This window comes from Hetaerina americana, unplaced genomic scaffold (assembly GCF_022747635.1).
Source record: "Hetaerina americana unplaced genomic scaffold, ioHetAmer1.1.p SCAF_80, whole genome shotgun sequence".
NCBI classification, from domain to species: Eukaryota; Metazoa; Arthropoda; class Insecta; order Odonata; family Calopterygidae; genus Hetaerina; species Hetaerina americana.
The window spans coordinates 543,691-565,834 of NW_027287428.1; the positions used below are offsets into that span (position 1 = coordinate 543,691).

The 22,144-nt window shown below is 33.6% G+C and overlaps 1 protein-coding gene across 1 annotated transcript in view; it reads right to left on the minus strand.

Annotated features, from left to right (window-relative positions):
• The window catches only part of LOC139698264 (hemicentin-2-like), a 47,399-nt gene that overhangs the window by 23,220 nt on the left and 2,035 nt on the right, over positions 1-22,144 (minus strand). Inside the window, exons 2-16 of the mRNA XM_071597138.1 lie at positions 21,954-22,070; positions 21,399-21,680; positions 19,314-19,492; positions 18,993-19,149; positions 15,700-15,870; positions 11,471-11,566; positions 10,746-10,926; positions 10,444-10,562; positions 9,328-9,480; positions 8,533-8,670; positions 4,589-4,725; positions 4,052-4,354; positions 2,743-2,941; positions 1,101-1,245; positions 726-856 (exon numbers count right to left, since the gene is read on the minus strand). Coding sequence (XP_071453239.1) covers positions 726-856; positions 1,101-1,245; positions 2,743-2,941; positions 4,052-4,354; positions 4,589-4,725; positions 8,533-8,670; positions 9,328-9,480; positions 10,444-10,562; positions 10,746-10,926; positions 11,471-11,566; positions 15,700-15,870; positions 18,993-19,149; positions 19,314-19,492; positions 21,399-21,680; positions 21,954-22,070 — 2,508 coding nt within the window. The remainder of the gene's footprint in view (positions 1-725; positions 857-1,100; positions 1,246-2,742; positions 2,942-4,051; positions 4,355-4,588; positions 4,726-8,532; positions 8,671-9,327; positions 9,481-10,443; positions 10,563-10,745; positions 10,927-11,470; positions 11,567-15,699; positions 15,871-18,992; positions 19,150-19,313; positions 19,493-21,398; positions 21,681-21,953; positions 22,071-22,144) is intronic.

Sequence of the window (22,144 nt, forward strand, 5' to 3'; positions counted from 1 at the left end):
TCCCGACCAATATTTTCAATTGCTTTTTCTCCAAATTTATAATATGAATAAACTGATGAAACCATTATCAAAATTACTGAATTTAACTTTCAGGTAACTCAGAACTTTAACAAATTAAATGAAATTTTATATACCCTGTGATACACAATGAGGAAAAAAGATGTGAGGACCACATCAAAACCTTCCTTCAATAATGTCCTTTGCCACAGTTAGTTGTTACACTACCATAATTCATAAATGTTGAAGCTCCCTGGGATTTTGTTCTTAGCATTGAATATTTGTTATATGAACAGCAGTCGTCAGAAGTTTTTGTGGCTGTAGTATATGCATTGCATGAATTTAGCATAAATGTAAACAGTAGCATTCATTGTATAATATGACCAGCACATAGTAGGAGGTACTGAGTTGCACTGGATTTTTGAAGACTAATTGAGGGAATACAACAGGGTATGCTAGATAGAGAGGAAAAGACTAAGACCCAAAGGAAATAGAGATACGAGAATATTACAAGAAACCGCATGGATTTGAAATGAAAATTTGTGGAAAAGAAAGCATAAGTTTGCCTACTCTAAAACTAGGATGCTATGGTGTGTTTTAATGTCAAGAACTTTTTCCACAATGTAAATTTATACAAGCCCTGTTATTAACAGTTTTTACAATACATATAAGATTCTACTTAGAAAATACATTTACTCTCTGTGCATATCTTTGCAATATATACATACCCAATACACTCACATTGAAGGTCATTTCAGCTGAACCAATACTATTTGTGCCTGTGCATATATAAATCCCATTTTCCTCTTCACGTAAATTTGAGATTTCTAGGGCAGAAGGATTTGCTATTCGACTTTTCCTGTTTATAGAAATAGAAACATTTTATAAATACAAATAATTAACTCACAGTTACTTTAGAAAGTAAAAATTAATTTTTGAGTAATGTGTTTTTGACGCCCTGATACCTACTTAATGAGCATCAGTATGGTATTTGTAGCTTTGTGAAATGGATATGATTGAATATTAATAAATATTGAATATATTTTCTGTAATAGCACCAATAAAAACAGAAAAGGCATAGGGTTATTTTTCTAGCTGCATACCTAAGTTTTTCATAATGCCCATCATTCAGTTTATGCCAGGTAATATTTGGTTTTGGATTTCCAGTTATTGTACAAGAAAGAATGACTGATTCTCCTTCGCCAACTTCTAAAATATTATTCTCCAGTCCTAGGACATATGGAGGAACTGAAAGATTGAAAAATAATGAAACTGATGAGAACAATGAAAACCATACGAGAAAATAAATAAACTACAATAACAACAAATGTGAAAAGTGACCATCCATCAGGCTGTTTAAATACAAACAAATACACTATTTCTGTACTGGCTCCAGTTTGTTAAATTTCATCAAAAGGAATGAATAGTTCCTCTTGAGACTAAATGTGCCCCATGAAATCATTCCATCAAAATTTACATGAATTCAAATAAAAGTTCATTGGAATATAGAATGTGTTTGCTGGAACCACTTGAAAAATTGTGTGCAATCAATTTTTGCTGCACCACCCTTACACTATGGTTAAAAAAACTAAATTGTTTATAAATGCAAACAAACTTTGTTTAATTAATTATGAAAAAGCTGCTGGATTTGCCTAACATTTATGTGAAGAATGTCATTCAAGTGCATATGTACTTGATGTTTTATATTTTATAAAAAAGGGCTGAATTTGAACAATATTGACATTGTAATAGACCAGTTCATATCATTTTATGCAATAACAAAATTTTCTCAATATTCATTTCTCCTTAACACTTGTACCTAAGTGTCCTTGCTACCATTCACCAACCCCAAGATTGATCTTGGTTTGAGCTATTCCCTCTCTATCTCCCCCCTCCCCAGTTCTTGCCATGGTGGGGGCCATGGGCATCAGATGATCATTAAAACATTTTCTCCAAGTGATACCCTCCGCTTTGCTTAACAAGGGGAGTTCAAGGTCTAAGCTCCTGACCTAATTTATTTCTTGGGACTGGGAGTAAGTAGAAAGATGTGGTTAAGCTTAAAATATGCAGGCACTCTTTATAAGTACTAGACATTGATGGCTGCATTGTACAATGCACAGGATTGGAATAGCTGCTGCTAGAGTGAGAAGCATTTTCAATATTTAACATGCTAGCACACAAATATATAGTGATTATCCATTTCCTACCCTTGTGTGGTCTATCACACATTGAAATTCATCATCAATTGAGTAAGGCATGTGATGGAGTTATGGATGCATATGAAATGTGCATTTATGGGTGCATTAGTTTGTAGAATGTTGTATTACAATGAACCCAAAAAACCTTGACCATGTACCAGATCGTCTTTTTAATGGTCAAAAGGGACCAATACCTTCTTAGCACCAAGCCTTCTTAGCACCCTTGGAATCATCGACAGGAAAAAAGAGTACATTTACAGGGAGATTACACTGAGTGGAAACAGATGTTTATTCTTTCTTGTTGAAGTAGTATGCCAGAAAAAAAATAGTTGACATGACACTTGAATGCATCTTTAGTAGTCACAGCACATCATTTGTCACCACCTTTGCTTTTGTTGGAAAAAAGTCCAGTACTTATGTTATTGATACACAATTATTATTTTCAGTGACGATAAATTGTGAATTGTTTGTCATAAATATCACACTGAAAATTACAGCATTATAATAATAACTATATAAAAAATTAAAATATATATCTTATACTTACTCAGAACACTCAGGTCATACAGTAATGATGACTTTCCAATGTGGTTATTTGACAAGCATTTATATGATCCTGCATGATAACCTTGTACATTAATTATTGTAAGTTGAGACAAGATCTGATTGTTTTCCTTGGCAACATAATCATATTTCATATCTGGATGATTTTCAGACAAGTAGTTTCCATCTTTGGTCCAAACAACCTGTAATTGTAAAAGATATTGCAAATATTTCCTTCGTTCACAATTAATGTATTGCGACTGGAATTGTCATACATCACAGAGTAGAATGCCAGTGCTCAAATCGCTCATTAAAAGGTTGATTTAAAACAATCAAATCTGGGATTTCATAATGAATGAACTTGTTTATACACTGTAGATAACTTGGCAATGGACTTTGCATATTCATTACATTCTTTAATATTTAGCGAATTTTTTCATGTTTCCCAGCATCATGATAAGTCAAGAAAAGGTTATTAAGTATCAAATATAGCTCCAAACATGTCCAAACAGAGCAAGGGTTGAAAAAATTAATTTCTCATTCATACCATCTATAACCTGAGTCTATAATGTACAAGAATTTTGTATTTTTCCCTAAATAAATTTGGATTTCGCACAATGTATTTAACTACACCGAAGCGTTGTCGTGTACAATGTAAACAGGCAAGCATAATAAGCATGTAATCAAGGAATGAAGGGTGGGCCAGGAGTGGGGACATGGAGGAGGTACAGGGGGTATGAGAAGGGCCAGTTGAATGCATTTGAAACTTACACATATGACCATCACCCTGGGTATCATTATTATTAGTAGTTAGGGACAGAAAATTGGAAGGATGAGGACCTGAAGGGGATGAAGTCTATGGGAAAAAATGGAGAGAGGGGAGTGGTTGGTATCCTGGGTGTGGTTTAAAGAGGCAGGCAAAAGGAACAGACAGAGGGTTCAAGAAAACCTTTACTCAGACAGAGGGTGAGGCGAAAGGATTTTAAGAAGAAAAATGTAGGGGGAGGTGCATAATGAGGCAGATGCATGATGGGGTAGATGCATGATGAGGAATATATCATGCCAAATCCAAATAAATTTGTGAAGAACTACAAAGTTCTTTTTCGTAATTGGTATCCAGATCTGTTGATTTTTTAACCTGAATCATTGTAATCCATTTTCTTTGGAAGAAATAACATTGGAACATGGAAGATTTATCATTGGTTAAAGAGCTTCATTTCAAGAACTAGGTGGTTGATCCAGTGAACAAACCACTATTTAAGAGCCTGTTAATCAGGACCTTTATTTTAGAAATAAAATGAAACGAAATATACCTTTGGTTTAGGAATTCCCATGACAGAACAGTTGAAGGTAACATTTTCCCCTTTGATTACCTCGTACACTGAACTATTTTTCATATTGGGGGAATGCACTGGAGCGATTGAGACAACCACTTCTGCTGCAGGAGATACAACTCTCCCTGCTTTATTAAATCCAACACAGGAGTAATTTCCTGCATCATCCAATGTAACTCCATCAATATGTAAAGTTTTGCCATTATCATTGATCTGCAAATGGCCAAGGGTTCTTCCGTTCTCAGAAGTTATCACCTGCTCTGCATGCAACATATTCCCATCCTAAAAAATGATAGATATAACATTATTACAAAAAATACAGAAAATTTAAAATGTCTACAAGAATTAAATATTTTAGCCATCAAAAAACAAAAAATAAAAATCAAATTTAAAATGGACGTCTTACCTCAAATCCCCTCTATAATCAACCAAGCCTTTTCACATCATCAATATAATAAGTGAATCTACAAACACAGCTTGGTAAAGATTAAGTAAAAAATATGGATAGTTCATTACCTTTGACCAACCATAAGTGGGTGCTGGCACTGCTAACCCAGTAGCTATAGGGCATGTGATAGTCAAGGGATCACCAAGTTTCACTTTCAGGACTGCCACATTTCTTCTAAAATAACTACTCCCATGAGCAGGGGGAACTGTCAAGCAAGGAGGTTATGAAAATCAAAGACTCATTAAGGCCAATCATTATTTTTATGACATATTTTACATTGAAGCAAGTTTTCCACCTCAGTCTATAATGACATGCACATGTTAACTACTCTTTCCAGGATTCAATGCTGTGACAGGGTATAACAGATCCCTCTCAAATAATTTCACAGAAAGTATAGAAAACACTCCCTTAAATAATATCTTATGACCAATCGCACTGTTCCAAGGAGGGGTTGAGGTGGGGTATAATTAATCGAATAGAAAATAATAAAACTTTTTAAACTGACAGCCACATGTCATTTGGAAACTTTTCCAGAACACATATTGGTATGAGAATTACAACCAAGTTCGCATGCAAATCTGCATTTTATTTGGCGTTGCCTTTGACCAACATATACGAAACACATTTGCACATGTTTTCACTTGAAGGATTTATTTTTCAGACACATACTCACTGTATGAGGACTGTTTATTAAAGCCTGTTCCTTTATGTTTTTATTCTTGAAATTTACTGTCTAAAAATGCTATGTAATATCATTAGCTTTGTGCAAAATATTATTATCATAAAAGGTAATCTACCGGTTAAGGTAGGTTTTTGGATGAACATAATTACTAATTAAATAATTTGTGACCCCTAGCAAAACACAACATCCTACTTTACATCAGATCCCTCTTCAGCTCTGAGTACTTTCTTCTTCCCTTCATCATGTCCAACATCCCTATCCTGTTCCTTCCCTTTCCTCGTTTGCCTAACGTTCTCCCCTCAATTACAGTCTTCAACATACCACTGCCGGTCAATACCCCCTTCATCCACTTTTCCTGCCTCCATAGGATTTCTCCCAACAAACCCCTCTCTTCGCCCACCATGCCAAGTACTTCCTCATTTGTTTTCTTCTCTGTCCATTTCACCTTCTCCATTCTTCTCCAAACCCACATTTCAAAAGCCTCCAATCTACGTCTATCCTCCTGCTTCAATGACCACGTTTCCGCGCCGTACATAGCTACGCTCCATATCAAAGTTTTTACGAGTCTTTTCTTAATATCCTTACTCAACGTCCCTGTCATCAACTCCCTCCTCCTTGTGAAAGCCTCTTTGCCTAGCGCAGTTCTTCTCCTTACGTCCCTACTACTTTGACCGTGTTGGTCCAAAACACTTCTGAGATACATAAACTGTTCTACCCACTCTAGTTTTTGCCCTCCTATTTTAATGTTTAGTTTAGCCTTTTTCTCTCTGGAAAATCGCATAACCTTTGATTTATTAATATTGATTCTCATCCCATATCTGTCGCACTGAATTTCCAAGTCACTCAACAATGCTTGCAATGCCTTGGCTGACTGACAAACTAAAGCTTGATCATCAGCAAACCTAACTGATTTAATGAATTCCCCTTCGACTTTAATTCCTACCTCCAGTTTTTCCCAAGCCTCTTTAATCATTTCCTCCTCATACAAGTTGAACAGTAACGGTGATGATGGGCAACCTTGCCTTCCTAACACTGCCCATCCAGTCTTTTCATTCCCCACTCGCACCTGCACAGCCTGTTACATGTACAGGTTGCGGATTAGCCTCCTATCCCTCCAATTTATTCCTATTTTCTTCAATATATTCATTAGTTTTTCCCAATTCACTCTATCAAATGCTTTTTCGAAATTGACAAAACAGGGAAATCAGTCCTGATTGTATATACTTAAGTTTCCAATATTTATGATAGTGCTCTTAAAATTATTTGATTATATTCTCACTTAATGGGAGCAGTGGTGTAAGTTTTCAATTCTGTAATAACATTGATTGAAGCTCTGGGTCCACCTTCCTTTGAAATTGATTGCCTCACCTCTTGAAACATTTTAAACAGTTTTCTAGCCATACTTTAAAGAAGAGCAGACTTTCAATAAATCTTCTGTATCATTACACACATATCCCTCAGCTGGCGATCTGTTCAGGTGAAAGTAAAATATCAATTCAGCATATTGCTCATTGCATGTTACCTCAGTTGTCATAGGCAAACCAATCATGTTTCAACTTTCTATGGCTGCTGCCGATGCAACACTGAATACAAATCAGTCAAATCTGTTCCACATATACAATACTGTTGTCCCCTTAATATCTCAATGCTGTCCCCTTATTGTGTATTAATTTCTTACTATCCTCATGAAGATATTACTAATGGAACACTAAAATGACTTCAGTAATATACAATTTGAAAATGTGGGTAAATATAATTTATAATTAATTATTTCTCTGTAAGATCAAAGGATAGACAAATGTTAACAAGAAAAAGCTAGGGTAAAGCTTCAATTACCAGAGAAAAATTCTAATGAAGATGTAATCATTCATCATTTCAATTAATGATGATATTTTCAAGGTACACAATATTTTGTGCAATTAATTTTGTATATTATAAATAAATGTATTCAATGGAATATAACTTGTCAATATGCAAAGCAAGAACATATGTTTCTCATTCTCTCTCCATGCCTTGCATCTATAAAAATAACTCCAACTGTGTTTTCCTTCCAGCCGTGTTATCTTGGTATGTAGTGTGCCTGCCTGCTAGCCTAAAGATAATGAGCTCAAGTGCCACCTTGAGTATGCTTGCTATACAGTGAAACCACATCACCATGAGACCTAATTAATAAAAAAGGACATTCTAACAAAGCCAACTTGTGGGTCATGAGCCACCATAAATACACACCATATTCAATCATTATTATGATACTTACAACCAAATTATAAGCATTAGTTGTGATCTTAAGAATAAAAAATTCTTTTTCAAGAATCGTAGAAAAACATGCCCTTCATGTTGTCATTTAAGTCACTCTATAACATTTGTGCCTTTTAGACATTTCAGCAAAAATATAAGAGCTCACCCAGCAACCTCTACAAGTTTTTCATGAATATAGTTTTGGTATTGTAGTTTTATCTCTGAGAGAACAAAATATTTACATATTTTAGGTGATTTAAATATGCAATATGATCCCATTGCCCTAATTTTGTCATCAAGGCATTATTATTAGTTCTACCCATATTTCAATGCCCCTAATACCTCTCTTTGTTTTCATCCCCTTCTTCGTATAGCTCAAAATAAGAATACTTCTTACATTAGGGAATACACTAATTACATGAAATTCTAAGCATTCAAACATACATGAATGATCGGAAATTCTGAGGGGCAGGTGTAGGGAGATTGTCTTGTGATCTCCCCGGCTGGCTGAAATGACAGGGGACGTACAAGCAAGAGTGGCAGTTGTTGTTGCCAATGCTATTTTTATTGTTCACATATATAGATTACTGTCAGCATGGGAATGAGCCCTCAGCCACCCAGTAGGCATTTGAAGTGACAATGTGGATGACACTGGAGCCATGTAGAATGATCATAAATATAAGAGGGTGAGTGATCAGATGTCCTCCTGGGAGCAGTATATTGGTCACAAAAAAGTCATCAGCATAAGGCATCCAAGTAAGCATAATAAATGGGCACAAAAAGAAATTGTTTTTCACAAACTACACACACATAAGAACCCTAACCCTACAATGTTCAAGAAGCAAGAAAATGAAAAAATAACAGATACCATTTGCAAGTCAACTTGAAAATTAATGTATACAGTCAGAAGAAAAAACGGTACATGTTTATTTTCCAGGGAATATTGTATATACTCAGATTAATTAGAGGTGTAACATAATTAAATGAAAGGAGTTGCTCAGAAGGGTGAATAAGAATTCTAAAACAACTTATTGTTACCTCATTAAACCAAGACATCAGTTTTTCATGAAGTTATCAATTTTCATACTTTACCTAAAACTTTTACTTTAAAGCTTTTCTGGACTTTTCCAGCTGAGTTTTCTGCTGAGCAACTGTAATATCCATCGGATGTTCCTGTCTTGGCCATTAATATCTCCAAAATTGCTCCACCGTCTACAATATGATAACCACCTAGGGTTGCAAAGTAAAGGCATACCATTAATGACTGAATCAAATCATCTGCTAAACAGAATGTTTCAGCATATTAAAATAAGTTTTTTTTTGTTTTTTATTGCAAGCAAATGATGAAAAATAATTCTGGCTGAATATAAACACTGTAATAAATATTTGAGTAATAACTTTGAAAACTTCTAGAGGATATATTTTGGAATACAAAATTCATAGTCATCCATAATCCTAATGAAATCTCCCAAAAATCCATCAAACTTTTGGCACAGCACTTCTTAGCTCCTAAGCATTTATTGCAGATAGCCTCTAACTACATCTTTAAATACTAAAAGGGAATTTAATAATGATCAACCAGTTACTGTTCCAAACAATTTTTACAGCTAAATTAGGCAAACACTCTTTTTTTTAATTATTGTAAATAAGAATAACTGTGTACAAATACTGGCAACAGTTATATTTTCAATTCCTTGTTTTGATCATTATGATATGGGTTAATACTGTATGACACTCATTAGAGTAGAATTGTACACTTATGAGCTATGTGAGTAAATTACTTGAGTTAAATAGCTTGGATTAAATTATTGCTAGCTAGTCATTGGGGCAAATAAGAAGGGAACAGGAGATAATTTTTGTATCTCATGTGCAACTCAATTGCCTTACCATCAAAGCTTTCTTCTGGTAATTCCATTCCATCTTTAATCCACTTGATCATGGGGTCTGGTACACCTTTGGCTGAGCATTGCAATGAAAAGCTTTCTCCTTCCACCAAGGATATATCAACTGGGCCTTCATTATCCATCAAAACTGGAGGTGCTGAGAAGAAATAATCAAAATTATATTGTTAAATACACTTCTAATTGTAAAAATATCTTCATTGTACACAGTATGGTTAATAGGGACACAATATGGGATCGTTTTTTTAAACTCAAAAGACCAGAATGTTTAAGAACAGAAATATTCGTATTAAATGACATATTTCCCATAAATTTCTAGAAATTGTAATTCATATCATAATTTGACCCTTCAAAGATAAACTTCAGGAAAAAAAATGCAAAATTTCAATAGAACACCATAGCCAAGTGACTAAGAAAAAGTTGCAAATAGGTAAACAAAATGCAGTGAAAAGAATAAACAGATATGTGTATTGGGAGTTCTGAGTTTGCCAAGAACATGTCCATGGTTCTTTACTTAAAAAAAGGCAAATTAAATGTCATCTCTCAGTATGAGGGATATAAAATATTGAGAATAGTGAGTTTTTAGTGGAAAAGTGAAACATGGAAAAAATATGTACAGGGCTGCTGAAAAAGTAAGCTATTTATAGTAAAATTATCTAAAATTTTCTCATACTGATTGTAACATTCTTGAGGCCTTTAGGTAACAAGAGATTGGAGAAATGGCCCACTACTTTTGTAGTAGTTCTGTAGCCACAAATCACTACTGTATCAGAGTAGGTAGCACACATGGAATAACAATCTCGCAAACTATTTATAGCATACATAAAATTCATCACACATACTTTAGTTTTTAAAATGACTTTGCATATACTTGTAACATGAATGATGGTAATAACAATACTTTATTCCAACATTAATTCATAATAAAAAGGAAAACTATACAAAAGCAGGAAAAGCCAAATCTAATGTTTTATAAAAAAATATTAATTAAAATAATAAAAATGCACAAGTAGTGTAGATCTAAAATAGAACTAAATCAGAAAAATTTAAAACAATAAATTTTACACTCTTGTGTAATATCATTAAAATAAAACAAACACACCTCTCATTTGTAAATAATATATCTTTTCAGCAAATCCAGCATCATTTTCTGCTGAGCAACTATAAAGTCCATGGTTATCAAAACCAGCATTTTCAATGGTCAGCTTTCTTCCTTCAATACTTAAAAAAAAAATTGAGTGGTCACATTAAGATATCACTCAGATCTCCATCATATATTTAGGCATGAAGAATAGAAAATTCTTTCAAAATTAAATCCATGATTTTTTCAATTTTAGCCTCATATTGTTCAATACCGGAATGAAATTTGAAGCATGCACATTCAATACAACATTTTGGTAATACCTCATTGCTTTAACATCATAATATGATTCTCCAAGTCGTTCCCACTTTGACTTCCCTTCTCCTTTGTAAAACCAGCTTATCGTGGGATTTGGCAATCCACTTGCATTACACCATAAAACAACATTGTCCCCATCAAGATAGTTTATTTCTTCATCATCACTTGAGACAAGCACTGGAGGCACTGTAGAAACAACAGATAAATCGTGAAAGTCATATAAAAACAGAAAATTATTTTTTCAGTTAGCAAAAATTATAACTGTGTACCATACCAATTACTTCATTAAATAAGTGTACCCATTTATTGAGTTTTTATATCAAAATATATTTCTCTTTATTTTTAAAGTAAGCATAATATCACTGAGTGACACTCATCAATAAAATACAAAAAACATCATCACACTTGCTTTGCAATAAGCAATTTTGAGCATTCAATTGGTGGTATTTATAGCAAAAATTGAGAATGAAAAAGAAGGATACGCACAAGTAATTTTTTCCTTTTTCCAAAAAACATATTTTGCAATTGGGCTGTTTGTAAAATGCTTGGCAGTATAATTTTAATGAACAGAAACGAGGGCAATATAAACTAGGGTATATCTGTACTGATTAATGAAAATTTATCGGTTCAAGCAAAACACATGTAAATATGCTATCCGTAATAAAACTGAGCTGCCAAATCAACACAAATCCATTAAACTATGATGACTCATTAAACGTGCTCTACATGCCTAATCCAATGATTTCCAAGTCCATCTCCAAGTCTATCTTCCCAAAATCATTCTCCAAAGTACAAACATAGACCCCATCATCTGATGTTGTAGCATCTACAAATAAAACAAGAAACATGTTAGTTTAATTGAATTTCAAAAAAATAATCTAGACTGAAATGAACATTTAAATCAATAATCGAGCCACAGGCTTCATAATCCCTCTCATAGCAGATAAGTTCATACAACTAGAGTATATATGGTATCTATGCCAGATTTGTGACTGTATATTACATAATTATTATGATCTTGGTCACTATTTTTTACAAATATCTATATTATGAATCAATAAAAGATTTATTTAGCTTGCCCTAACAGTTTCAATTAAAAATAAACATTTAAAAGGGCATTGAAATGCTATAGAATTTGTAATATCATTTTTATTACAGGCCCACAGGTATGGCAATATGTTATTTACACACTTTTCTTACAAAGTCAACACATTCCCTCTAATTTGACATAAAGGTTTGGTTGCTCCTAAATATAAAAATGGAATAACTTACAGATTTAGATGTGATGTGGTGGAACTGTTCCATAATTAAAGAGACAAAAAACTCTTGCAATTTTCAACTTCACTTAAAAGAAATGTAGCGCATTGAAACTGGTCAAAAATAAATCTCTATTAATTGGAAAATTGCAAGTGTTTTTCATCTCTTATCATAAATTTGTTGTTTATTTTACAGTAAAAATCTTAAAACAATGGAAAACCTCAAGATAGAGATTTATCTTTTTTTGTTATTCCACACAACAGTCCTTGTATTTCTGTGGCAACCATACATCTCTATATTTTTCTTAAGTATTATGTTAAAACCTTTGAAATCCCCCTCCAACATTTTATGAGGAACAATTAACTCTCCCAAGTGGCTGTCTTGGCTATATTGTGCGCCATTTTGATTCATTTAACATGCCTTTTATTAGTAATGAGTTTATCTCACTATATTTTTTTAAACTTTTATATCTATATTTTATAATGATATCACCTTTTGCAATGCTTTCAGTGGTATTCCAAAACACCATGCAGTAGTAATCAAATTTAGGGACAATCATTGAGTAAGTTATATATCAGCTCCTTTGGATACAGGGTGTTTCCAATATCCTGCGGCAAGCTTCTAAGGGTTTTAGAGGGAACTTAGTGGTAAATGTTTTGTTGATAAACCCACCCAGGGAATTTCTCCATTTTGGAGTTACAAGGAAGAAAAAATTGAAAAAAGGTTTCAAATCTCCGACTTCATGGTAGGGAACCTAATTTGACAAAGGATGAGATCTGAAGTCACCTGTCTTCAATTAAATGTCTGAATTACTTAATTTACTGAATTGGGCACCAAACCTCCAGGTCAACACATTGATCAGCTCTTGTTGTGCATACAAGTAAAGGCTGATTTAGGTGATGCAGGAGATTTGACATCTTGATTCAAATTTTCCTTCCTTTTAGCAGTGAAAAGCAATGTTGCTGGACATGGTTTCCAACTCAAAATTGTTTACCAAATCCCCTCTGCAACCCCTGTAAGTTAGTAATAAGAATATGGACATATCCTCTATACATTTACATATTTACCAACCCTGTTCATGAATTCCACTTTTTTACTGATTTTATCAATCAATGTGTAGGTTAGATTTAATATCATTATCCACGCATAATCCTACAAAGATACACAAAATTATTCCCGAATCCAACTGCTTCCTTGTTAATGACGGTTTTAGATTCTACATACAAATACGAGGGTCATCCGGAAAGTAGTACCCGTTCAAGAAATAAAAAGACAAAAGTAAATATTAACAAACATAAAAAATTTTATTTGAAAGAGGATACTTTAAACTACTTCTCAACATAATCTCCAAGCAAATTAAGGCATTTGTCATAACGTGTGACAAGTTTCTGTATTCCTGCTGCATAGTCCTTCGCCGCCAGCTCATTGAGATACGCGAGGGACCCATCTTGCACAAATTTTTGCATAATGCAGATGGTGTTTAACAATTTCATGAACAATTGTTCGAGAAACATTGGGAAAATGCTCACAGATGTCATCAATTGTGACGCGCCGATCGTTCCTCACGAATTCGTCAACTGAGCTCACCAGTTGGTCTGTAATGACAGACGGTCTCCCCGAACGCTCATCGTCGTGTGTGTTCCCCCTCCCCATGTTGAAGTTGCGACACCACCGCCGAACAGACGACTCGTCCATTACATTGTCTCCATACACCTCCTTTAATTGGCGATGAATATCACATGGGCGAACGTTTCTTGCATTGAGGAATTTAATCACTGCCCTCACTTCACAACTGGCGGCGTTCTCAATTTTTTTAAACATTGTAAACAATCACAGAAACAACACAGGCAATGCTAGCGTCACGCAACTTGGCTCAGAGAAGGCAGACAAGCCACTGAAGCTATCTGACCTCGTCCAGCGGCTACTCGCGTCGTCAGCACTTCATGCGGCACGAACGGGTACTACTTTCCGGATGACCCTCGTACATAACACAAATACATAACCTGACTAATTACCCAGTGCCATTCACGCCGTTCACATTCCCCCACTCCTCTGCCAACTAACTTCATGCCAAGCATACCTTTTTCAACTATTAATTCCTCCTCCTAGCCTGCTAATTTATCAATATTACCAATCCTCCTCCTCCTCTTCCTACCTCAACCAATCCTTTCCTTCCTCCCTCGTCTTCCCCTCCTTCCAGAGATATATATATATATATATATATATATATATATATATATATATACTCTGTTTGACCTGTATTTTTACCTGTTACGATGCTATACCATAACGAAACCTAGGTTGTAAATAAAAGTTTTTTATGTGGAAAAGCCAAGTGGTTTAATTTTAAGTTCAATATGAAGAATTTCCACCAAGTGACATCAGAAACTGTTTTATTTACTCTGCATTTTATGCTTGGCATATATCAACATGCTTTGTGATATGCTTGTATTCAGTTTTAGTTTGTCTATATAGATTCTAGTGCTTGTTTTTGTATCAGTTTCCACAGATTTTTTAAAGCTATACAAGGAAGTGAAAGAAGATTATCAATGGTGGAGAGATTAACATCCCTCAAAACACCCGGCATATTGTAATGAATAACTGATCGTAGCACTTTTCCACTTGATATCAAGTAGAAAAGTGCTACAATCAGCTATTCATTATGTGCGACTTCCACCACATCAAGCCTTAAGCTACTCAATTTGTACCTGGCAAATCATTTATATAGATAATGAATAGGACTACATTTTTTGAAAGCATTGTGATATACAAATTTTGTTATCAATTACATTGAATATTTTCCTAAAATCTTCGTACTCTATTTTATAATAGATCAACAGATCTCAAAGCATCTTTTTACATGCCCAGTATTTCTAGTTCAACTACGTTAACTTCATCAATTATTTCCTAAGCTTCTTTATATCTAGAATTACTAAAAGAATTCAGTTACTGCTATTGCAGACTGGCTAAACATTTTATACCAAAACTCATTCGTATTCCAAAATATTTCTCATTTTCCCAATGGATGCCACCCTTTTCCAGAAATTTCCTCCCCAGTATTTTTATGTGGATCATCCCTCATTTTTTTTGCATGCCTCTACCATCACTGAATTCAGTCAGACTATGATTTCTGTGCTTGATAGAGCCTACATGTATATGGTCGACACAAAACACAAAATGATCTCACAATAAAAAGGAACATAATTTGGAAAGCCCTCTTATGTCCAATACAAACATGAAAACTCAGACTTTTCAAAAGTTGGTGATTTTCTACACATTTTTGAAGAAAATGAACAATTCATAACTTTTTCTCAACGTCCAATTTTCCCAAAAGAGGAGCTACCCTGTATTTTCAATTATATTTTTACATTTGGTGAATAGTGACTGAAGAATGCTTCTGCTGATTTTTTCACCTTAAGTCTGACTGATGTGCGTATAATTGACTTTTGCTCTCAAAATATTCCATTAATGCCAAAACAAAACTATTTATAATGTTCTCATTAACTGATAGAATATCAACTGGCAGCTTAGCCTTTGCAAATTAGGTACTGTCACTTGTTGAGAAATAGTGATTGAGGGACATTGTATAGCCATATTTTCATTTAGAAGAGAAGTTGAATTATATAATAAATAATTTATTCAGATCATTAGGCAAGTCAACTTATTTGGAACATTCTCACATTGTGTTAACATTATACTCACTTGTGATAAGCAAACCCCCAGAAGCCAAAATGCTATGCCTCTCAGGGTCTAGAGGTTTATTTTTTCTTTTCCATGTTGATTTGCTTTCCATTCCTGGATATAAACTTATTTCAGATTCAGCTTCAACTATACAGGGGAACAGTCCTTCTTCTCCAAGTTTTAAGCTGGCAGCTTTCAGAATAAATATCAGAACACTATTAATATTGTGCAACAATAAATATAAAACGTAGATAAAAATCTTAATACCACTTGCCCATTAAAATAATAGACCTTGCATTACATGCATGTATTCTCATCATCAGCCTGCCATATTCTTTTTTTTTATTCTATCAAAATGGAAAGGAAGCATTTTTTTAATTGTTGTGCTGTCAGATATGCTATTGGTTCCACAATGTTTTACACAGAATTATTCACTATGAGGGACCAAGCCAATGCTCAGCTAGAGAACTTTTTGAGACTATTTTGGTGTATTTGCCATTTGAAGAATTATTAAGCCAAAACTACTGAATTTGCTAAAATGATGTTGTATACTTGGGCCACTTGGTATCTTCCTTTAAAATAATTGGCATAAAATTTGAATGCTCTACACTCTCCAAATCAATATTAATAAAAATTAAGGGATTTATTTGTGAAACTATGAAAATAATGATAGGTAAATTATTACATCAAACTCTGTGATACAAGCATTCAGGATAGTACCCACCTTCTCTGAAAAGGTTATTAATAGAATCTGGATATTTTTCAATTCCCTGAATTTTCCAGGGGCATGGAAAAACTTTCTCTGGAATTTTCAATAACACACACCACCTTCCTCCCCTATCCTTTTTGTTTCAGTTGCTGTTATGGGTTGTTTGTTGCATATTCAAACAACATTCTCTTTATCATACTTCATCTACCACTGAAATATACGGTATATCTATAACAATAATTTTTTGATAGTACTTAAAATATTTAAGAATATATCAGCTGATGTTTTTCATGAAGAAATATGATTTTGTAAGTTGCAATTGATTTTTGATAGATCTTAATGAAGGTAGGGCAAATGGGCAAATAAGTTAACACAATTAGCTGCTGAGAAATGAATAGCAGGACAAGAACTTTTGTTCTGAATGAGCATTGTTTTTCCTGATGGATCACCTAAAAGCAAATGAATGTATTGAGATTATCCACTAGTCAATAGTACTTATAAAAACCATTTAAAATTGTCACTTATTGCATGTAAAAAATACTCCTTGATCCATTAGCTGAAATAAATAATCTACCTAATACCACTGATCCCAAAACATTATTTTCAATGCCAGGCTGGAAATGGTCATAGTCCAAAATTAAAAGCACTTTTATTTCTTCCTCTCATATTACCAGAATATTGATTTGGCATTTTATAACTTAAGATATGACATGATTATGGAACATGTCCATTGCAATAACTATGGCACACCATGAGTCAGCCTAATTACTTTCAGGGACAGGGAAGTCAATCTTCATCCTCCTCAGATTTTGAGGTTGTTGAACTTTTCCTGCAGTATCTCTCTTCAATTTGTGGCTGCCATCATCAACCTTTCTTTCATTAGCTTTCAATCAGGGACCTTGGAAACACTTTTTCTGACAAAGCTCTTTGATACAAACCTATCACATGAACATTATAGGTTTGAGATAGATGCAAATCATATTCACTCAAGAATGCTTGCAAATTTTCCCTGGTTCAGAGAAATGGTTTGGCAGTATCATAAGTATCAGCACTCTTAACTTCACTGGAAAAACTTTTATTGCAAACATAATGCCTCCTAAATCACAATAACAACCGCTATACATGGTGAAGTTCTCAGCATGCAAGTGCACGACAAGTTTTTGTGATGTACCCATCTAGTGCATCAATGCCATGTACTCCTAAGCCATAAAATTGTTGCTGCAGGTAAATCCTGAGGACAGTTACTTCCAAATTTTAATCTCCAATAAACTTACAATTTTCTAATCTTGCTTATTGATGATCTATAATTTTAAATCAAACCTAAGACCAAGTAGTTTGATCTTAGCCATCTTATTTTTCATATCAGATAGTTTCCCTTGCAATACAATTGGATAGTCTCTCTATCAGTACCAACTCACTGAAAAAACCCCTGCCATCATCAACTCCTCATGAATATTCACATTATCTGATGCTCAAAGTTAAATTTTTTTATTATCATCCTCTTTTGTTCACATTTTTAAGACTTGCTCGAGTTTTTCCACCAGAAGAACCCTTAATTATTAAGTGCATAAATAGAGAGACACAAAATTACATGAAAATAACTAGCCACATATATAAAATACATCTGTCATGTCTTCAAAATATGCTGCATCTACATGAATATTTGAATTATTTATTTCATGCAGTCATTGTATTTCATACTTTAAACTGTAAAAATATAATATTGATTGGTTACAGAGAGAACATAATTATTTTCAACTATATGTGTAGAAACTTGTTAGAGGAAAAAATATTTTGACCGAGTACAGCAATTTTGCCTCTAGTAACCCATTACTAAATAACCCACACCACACAGATGGATTTTGTTGGGATTACTGAGACTTTAATGCATATAAAATATAACCATGCAAATTCAATAATCTGATATTTTAGAAAAATCATAATGCATGAATTACCGGAGTTTAGAAATGAGAAAAACGAACGGACAGGATAAAAGCTTTCAAGCCCCAAAGCACATTAAACTTTCAACAAATAAATTTGATGAGATATGGATAACATTCAATGAATATTGTATTTGCAGCACATTGTGGGGTTCCTTAAACCATGTCAAGATGCAAAGGCATAATTGTTGGAAATAGGCTTTTGCTATGGGGCTGCACGATATCACTATGTATTGACAACCTTGTACAAGGGATATTGCATGGCATGTGAGCTGACAAGTAAACACTGCTATGTGAATCTTTTGTTGTGACCCTAATTGGGATGTACACTTTCATTTAAAATGTCCATCCTTTGAATTTTAAAAAATGGGATGTGAGGATATAGATTGTTTATATAAATAAATATTGAAAATATAAATAAATATCCATATGAGATGGAGGGCAAGGAATCTGACCATCTGCATGTCAAAGTGTACACCTAATCTAAATTTAACATGCCATATGGTGAAGCAATGTGAATACTGTGTGAAACGAAATGCCATCTTATTACACCACAAATTAATTAATGAATGATTAGTAGCATTTCATTTACACCAAGTAGATCAACTATGCAACTAGACAACCACTCATCTAACTTGAGCTCATACAAAACCATTGATACTTACATGGATAAGGTTGTTTTGGCTTGGGTAGTCTTCCAATGATCATATGAATAGATGAGCTGCTCTTTAAGTTTTTAGCACCTTCAGCCACACAGCTATATGTCCCTTCATCTTTCATATTCGAATCATAAATTTTGAGTGATTCCCCATCTAAAGATATCTGTAAGAGATTTACAGGCAAGAACCAATTTACATAATTGAATACAGAGCTAGCCATGTTAATTACGTAGGTAAGTTAGTTCAGCTCTTACTTAAGATGAAATTGCATATTAAGATTAATGAATAGGTGGAAGAGGTAATAAATCAAATTATAATAAATATTACCTCATATTTCAGTCCATTTGAGAGTTTATGGCCATTGTAAAACCATGTTACGTTTGTATTGGATTGCCCTTTCACTAAACACCTCATCTCAGCTGTAGCACCCATTTTAACAGCCACATGGGAGTTTTCAGGAATAACTTCAGGTGGCTGAGTATATACTCCTAGAATTTCTTTCTGCACTAATTGAATTATATAATTGAAAGCCATATAAGTATTTTCCCCAAAATCAAGTAAATCATCAAATAATTTTTTTTAAATGTACCTACATGCTGCCTTTATTGTAAATTGGAGGTAAAAGTGGCTAATTTGTTTCCAATTATAGCGTTTTTAAAGTTTAAAGAACACATTATAATATACCTTAAGTTAACATTTCAAACAGCTTTATAAAAAAAGCTATACTTTTTTAATTGAAATACATAATATGAGTATTGCACCTTAAATAGACATGGCGGATGAGTTTATCAGTGTCCTTTTTCTGCATTATTAATGCGTTTTACTAATACTAAATGTTTTTCCTCAGGTAAATACCAATTCAAAGTCCTCATTAGGTGCATCCATATCAGTACAATCACAATTTTTATATACACATATTTGCATGGAATTCAGTAAAATATTAATATTTTATTTAGAAAATAACAAATCTGACACATGTTTGATGATTTCTTTGTTCATAAATGTGATGTACCCACTGACATACCACAATATGGGCTCGAACAAACAGTAAGAAGTGTGGAAATGCAAATGGAAAATAATATTTATAGGAAAAAAACTCAAAATTTGCATTAAAAATATGACTAATGGTTGTGTGTCCTTACAGAAATTTAATGCAACAATTTTATAAAAACAAGTTACATGATAGTAAGAATTTGTTTAGTTATGTCATAGAAATGTATTTTTGGCATATGAGGGTACATATGGAGACCCTTGAAATGCAAAAAATATATATAAATGAAAAATAAATAGAATCATCCATATATATAGCCAAAATAAAAAAAAACATAGTAAGTCCCCTTCTTACATTAGAGATTATGTAAAAAAGTGTAATGAAAATAAAAATTGGGATAAGATATTTCTTACCATTTCTACCACAATATTACACCACTGCATTAGTTTCTAAGATATAGTTGTCATCTATTAATTATTCACTCCAAGAAAAATAACTGAAAGACTCATCATCCTAATAATATATTTATATCATCAAAAGGACAGCAATAGAATATGACATTAAATCTATATGATTTGGCATGAACTTACTAGATTTTAATATTTTCATGCGAAAAAATTCCTTAAAAAGTTTGTGCCTACTTATAAAAAAGGTTTACTTCATGGAAACGATGGAAAGATACACTCCATCTCACCCCATAGACCTAAAATATCTTTATTTCTTCTCTCCACCTCTCACTTTATATTCTCTAATTTACCTGTCCTCAATATTGCCCTAACATTAAAAGTTCCTATTTTAACTAATTCAGTCTTCTTCTGCATCTTCTGTCCTGCTGCTGTCAGTTTTTCTTTGCAAGGCTTTCGTGAGATGATGACTACCAAAGCCTTGCCTCTCCTGATGCCGGGTATGACACATGGCCAATTGGGCCAAGTCTCATAGTTGCCAGAGCTCATTTCTATACTTGTGCCCATCATAATTCATGCGATAAATAATTGATGTGATTTTTTGATTTGCCTTCCTCAAGAGTGTTTTTAGCACAACTCCATCACTCAATGGCTCCCCACTGGGATCAGACACCTTTTCAGCTCCTGACTGAGGAACAGACACTGTGTGGAGTCCCTTCTTTCTGGCTCACACTTTTCAACATATCTGCTATAGGTGAGCCTACCAGGAGCAAAAATAATTGCTTCCACCAGCTTAGCTCTTGGAAGCCATCAGAATGCACAAGCCCTTCCATTATCTCAAGGTTGTAGTCCATTGGGAGGGAATAATTTTAAATTAAGTCAAATTTAAACTGGGAAACAAATTGAGAACTAATTTATTTGCAAGTATCCATAGCATATACCTGATGCCAATAAATAGTTAACAAAACAATTAACATCCAATATTACAATATAATTTATTTTATTAATGAGTCTTACCTTTATCAGCTTCATTTACAGCAGTGCAAATATAAATTCCTTCCCATTCCTCATCTGCATAAGGAATTGTAACACTTTTGGTAGAGGAGTTTTCATACTTTGATAACTTATTTAAACGTAATCCATTGAATTCCCAGGATATATTTGCTACTGTATCACTTCCCACTGAGCAGTGAAGATCTATACTTTCTCCTTTATAAAATTCAAATTTATTTTCTGGGATAGTACTTATTTTTGGTGGTAATATTACAAAGAGCTCCACCTCTTTACTGGTTTCCCCAGCTGCAAAGGGTGAACAAAAGAAGTGATCCATCTTAACATTTATTCATATGAATTTTTTTTTCAAGTTTAATAAATGTAATAATATTTTGTGCATAAAATATACTAACAACATCCATGCATGGTATCTACTTGAATTGGCTTTGGCTCTTAGGCAATTACTAAGTCTCCTTTAAAAATAATAGTAATGGCCCTACAGATGGTACATCATGATGTTACTCTAACACAAATAATACAAAGAATCATGACCTAAAATAGCCATAATGTTTCACTTACCTCTATTTGCTGCATGGCATTCATATATTCCTGAATCGTTTTTATTCACAGTCGATATTAATAAAGATTTGTTTTCCAGCTTTTGTATTCTCTCATTTTCCGAAGATAAAATTTCCTCTGTAAATTCAATGATAGGATGGAAAATTTTATATTAATTTATTATTGATCTTAATAATTCAAATTTGTTTACT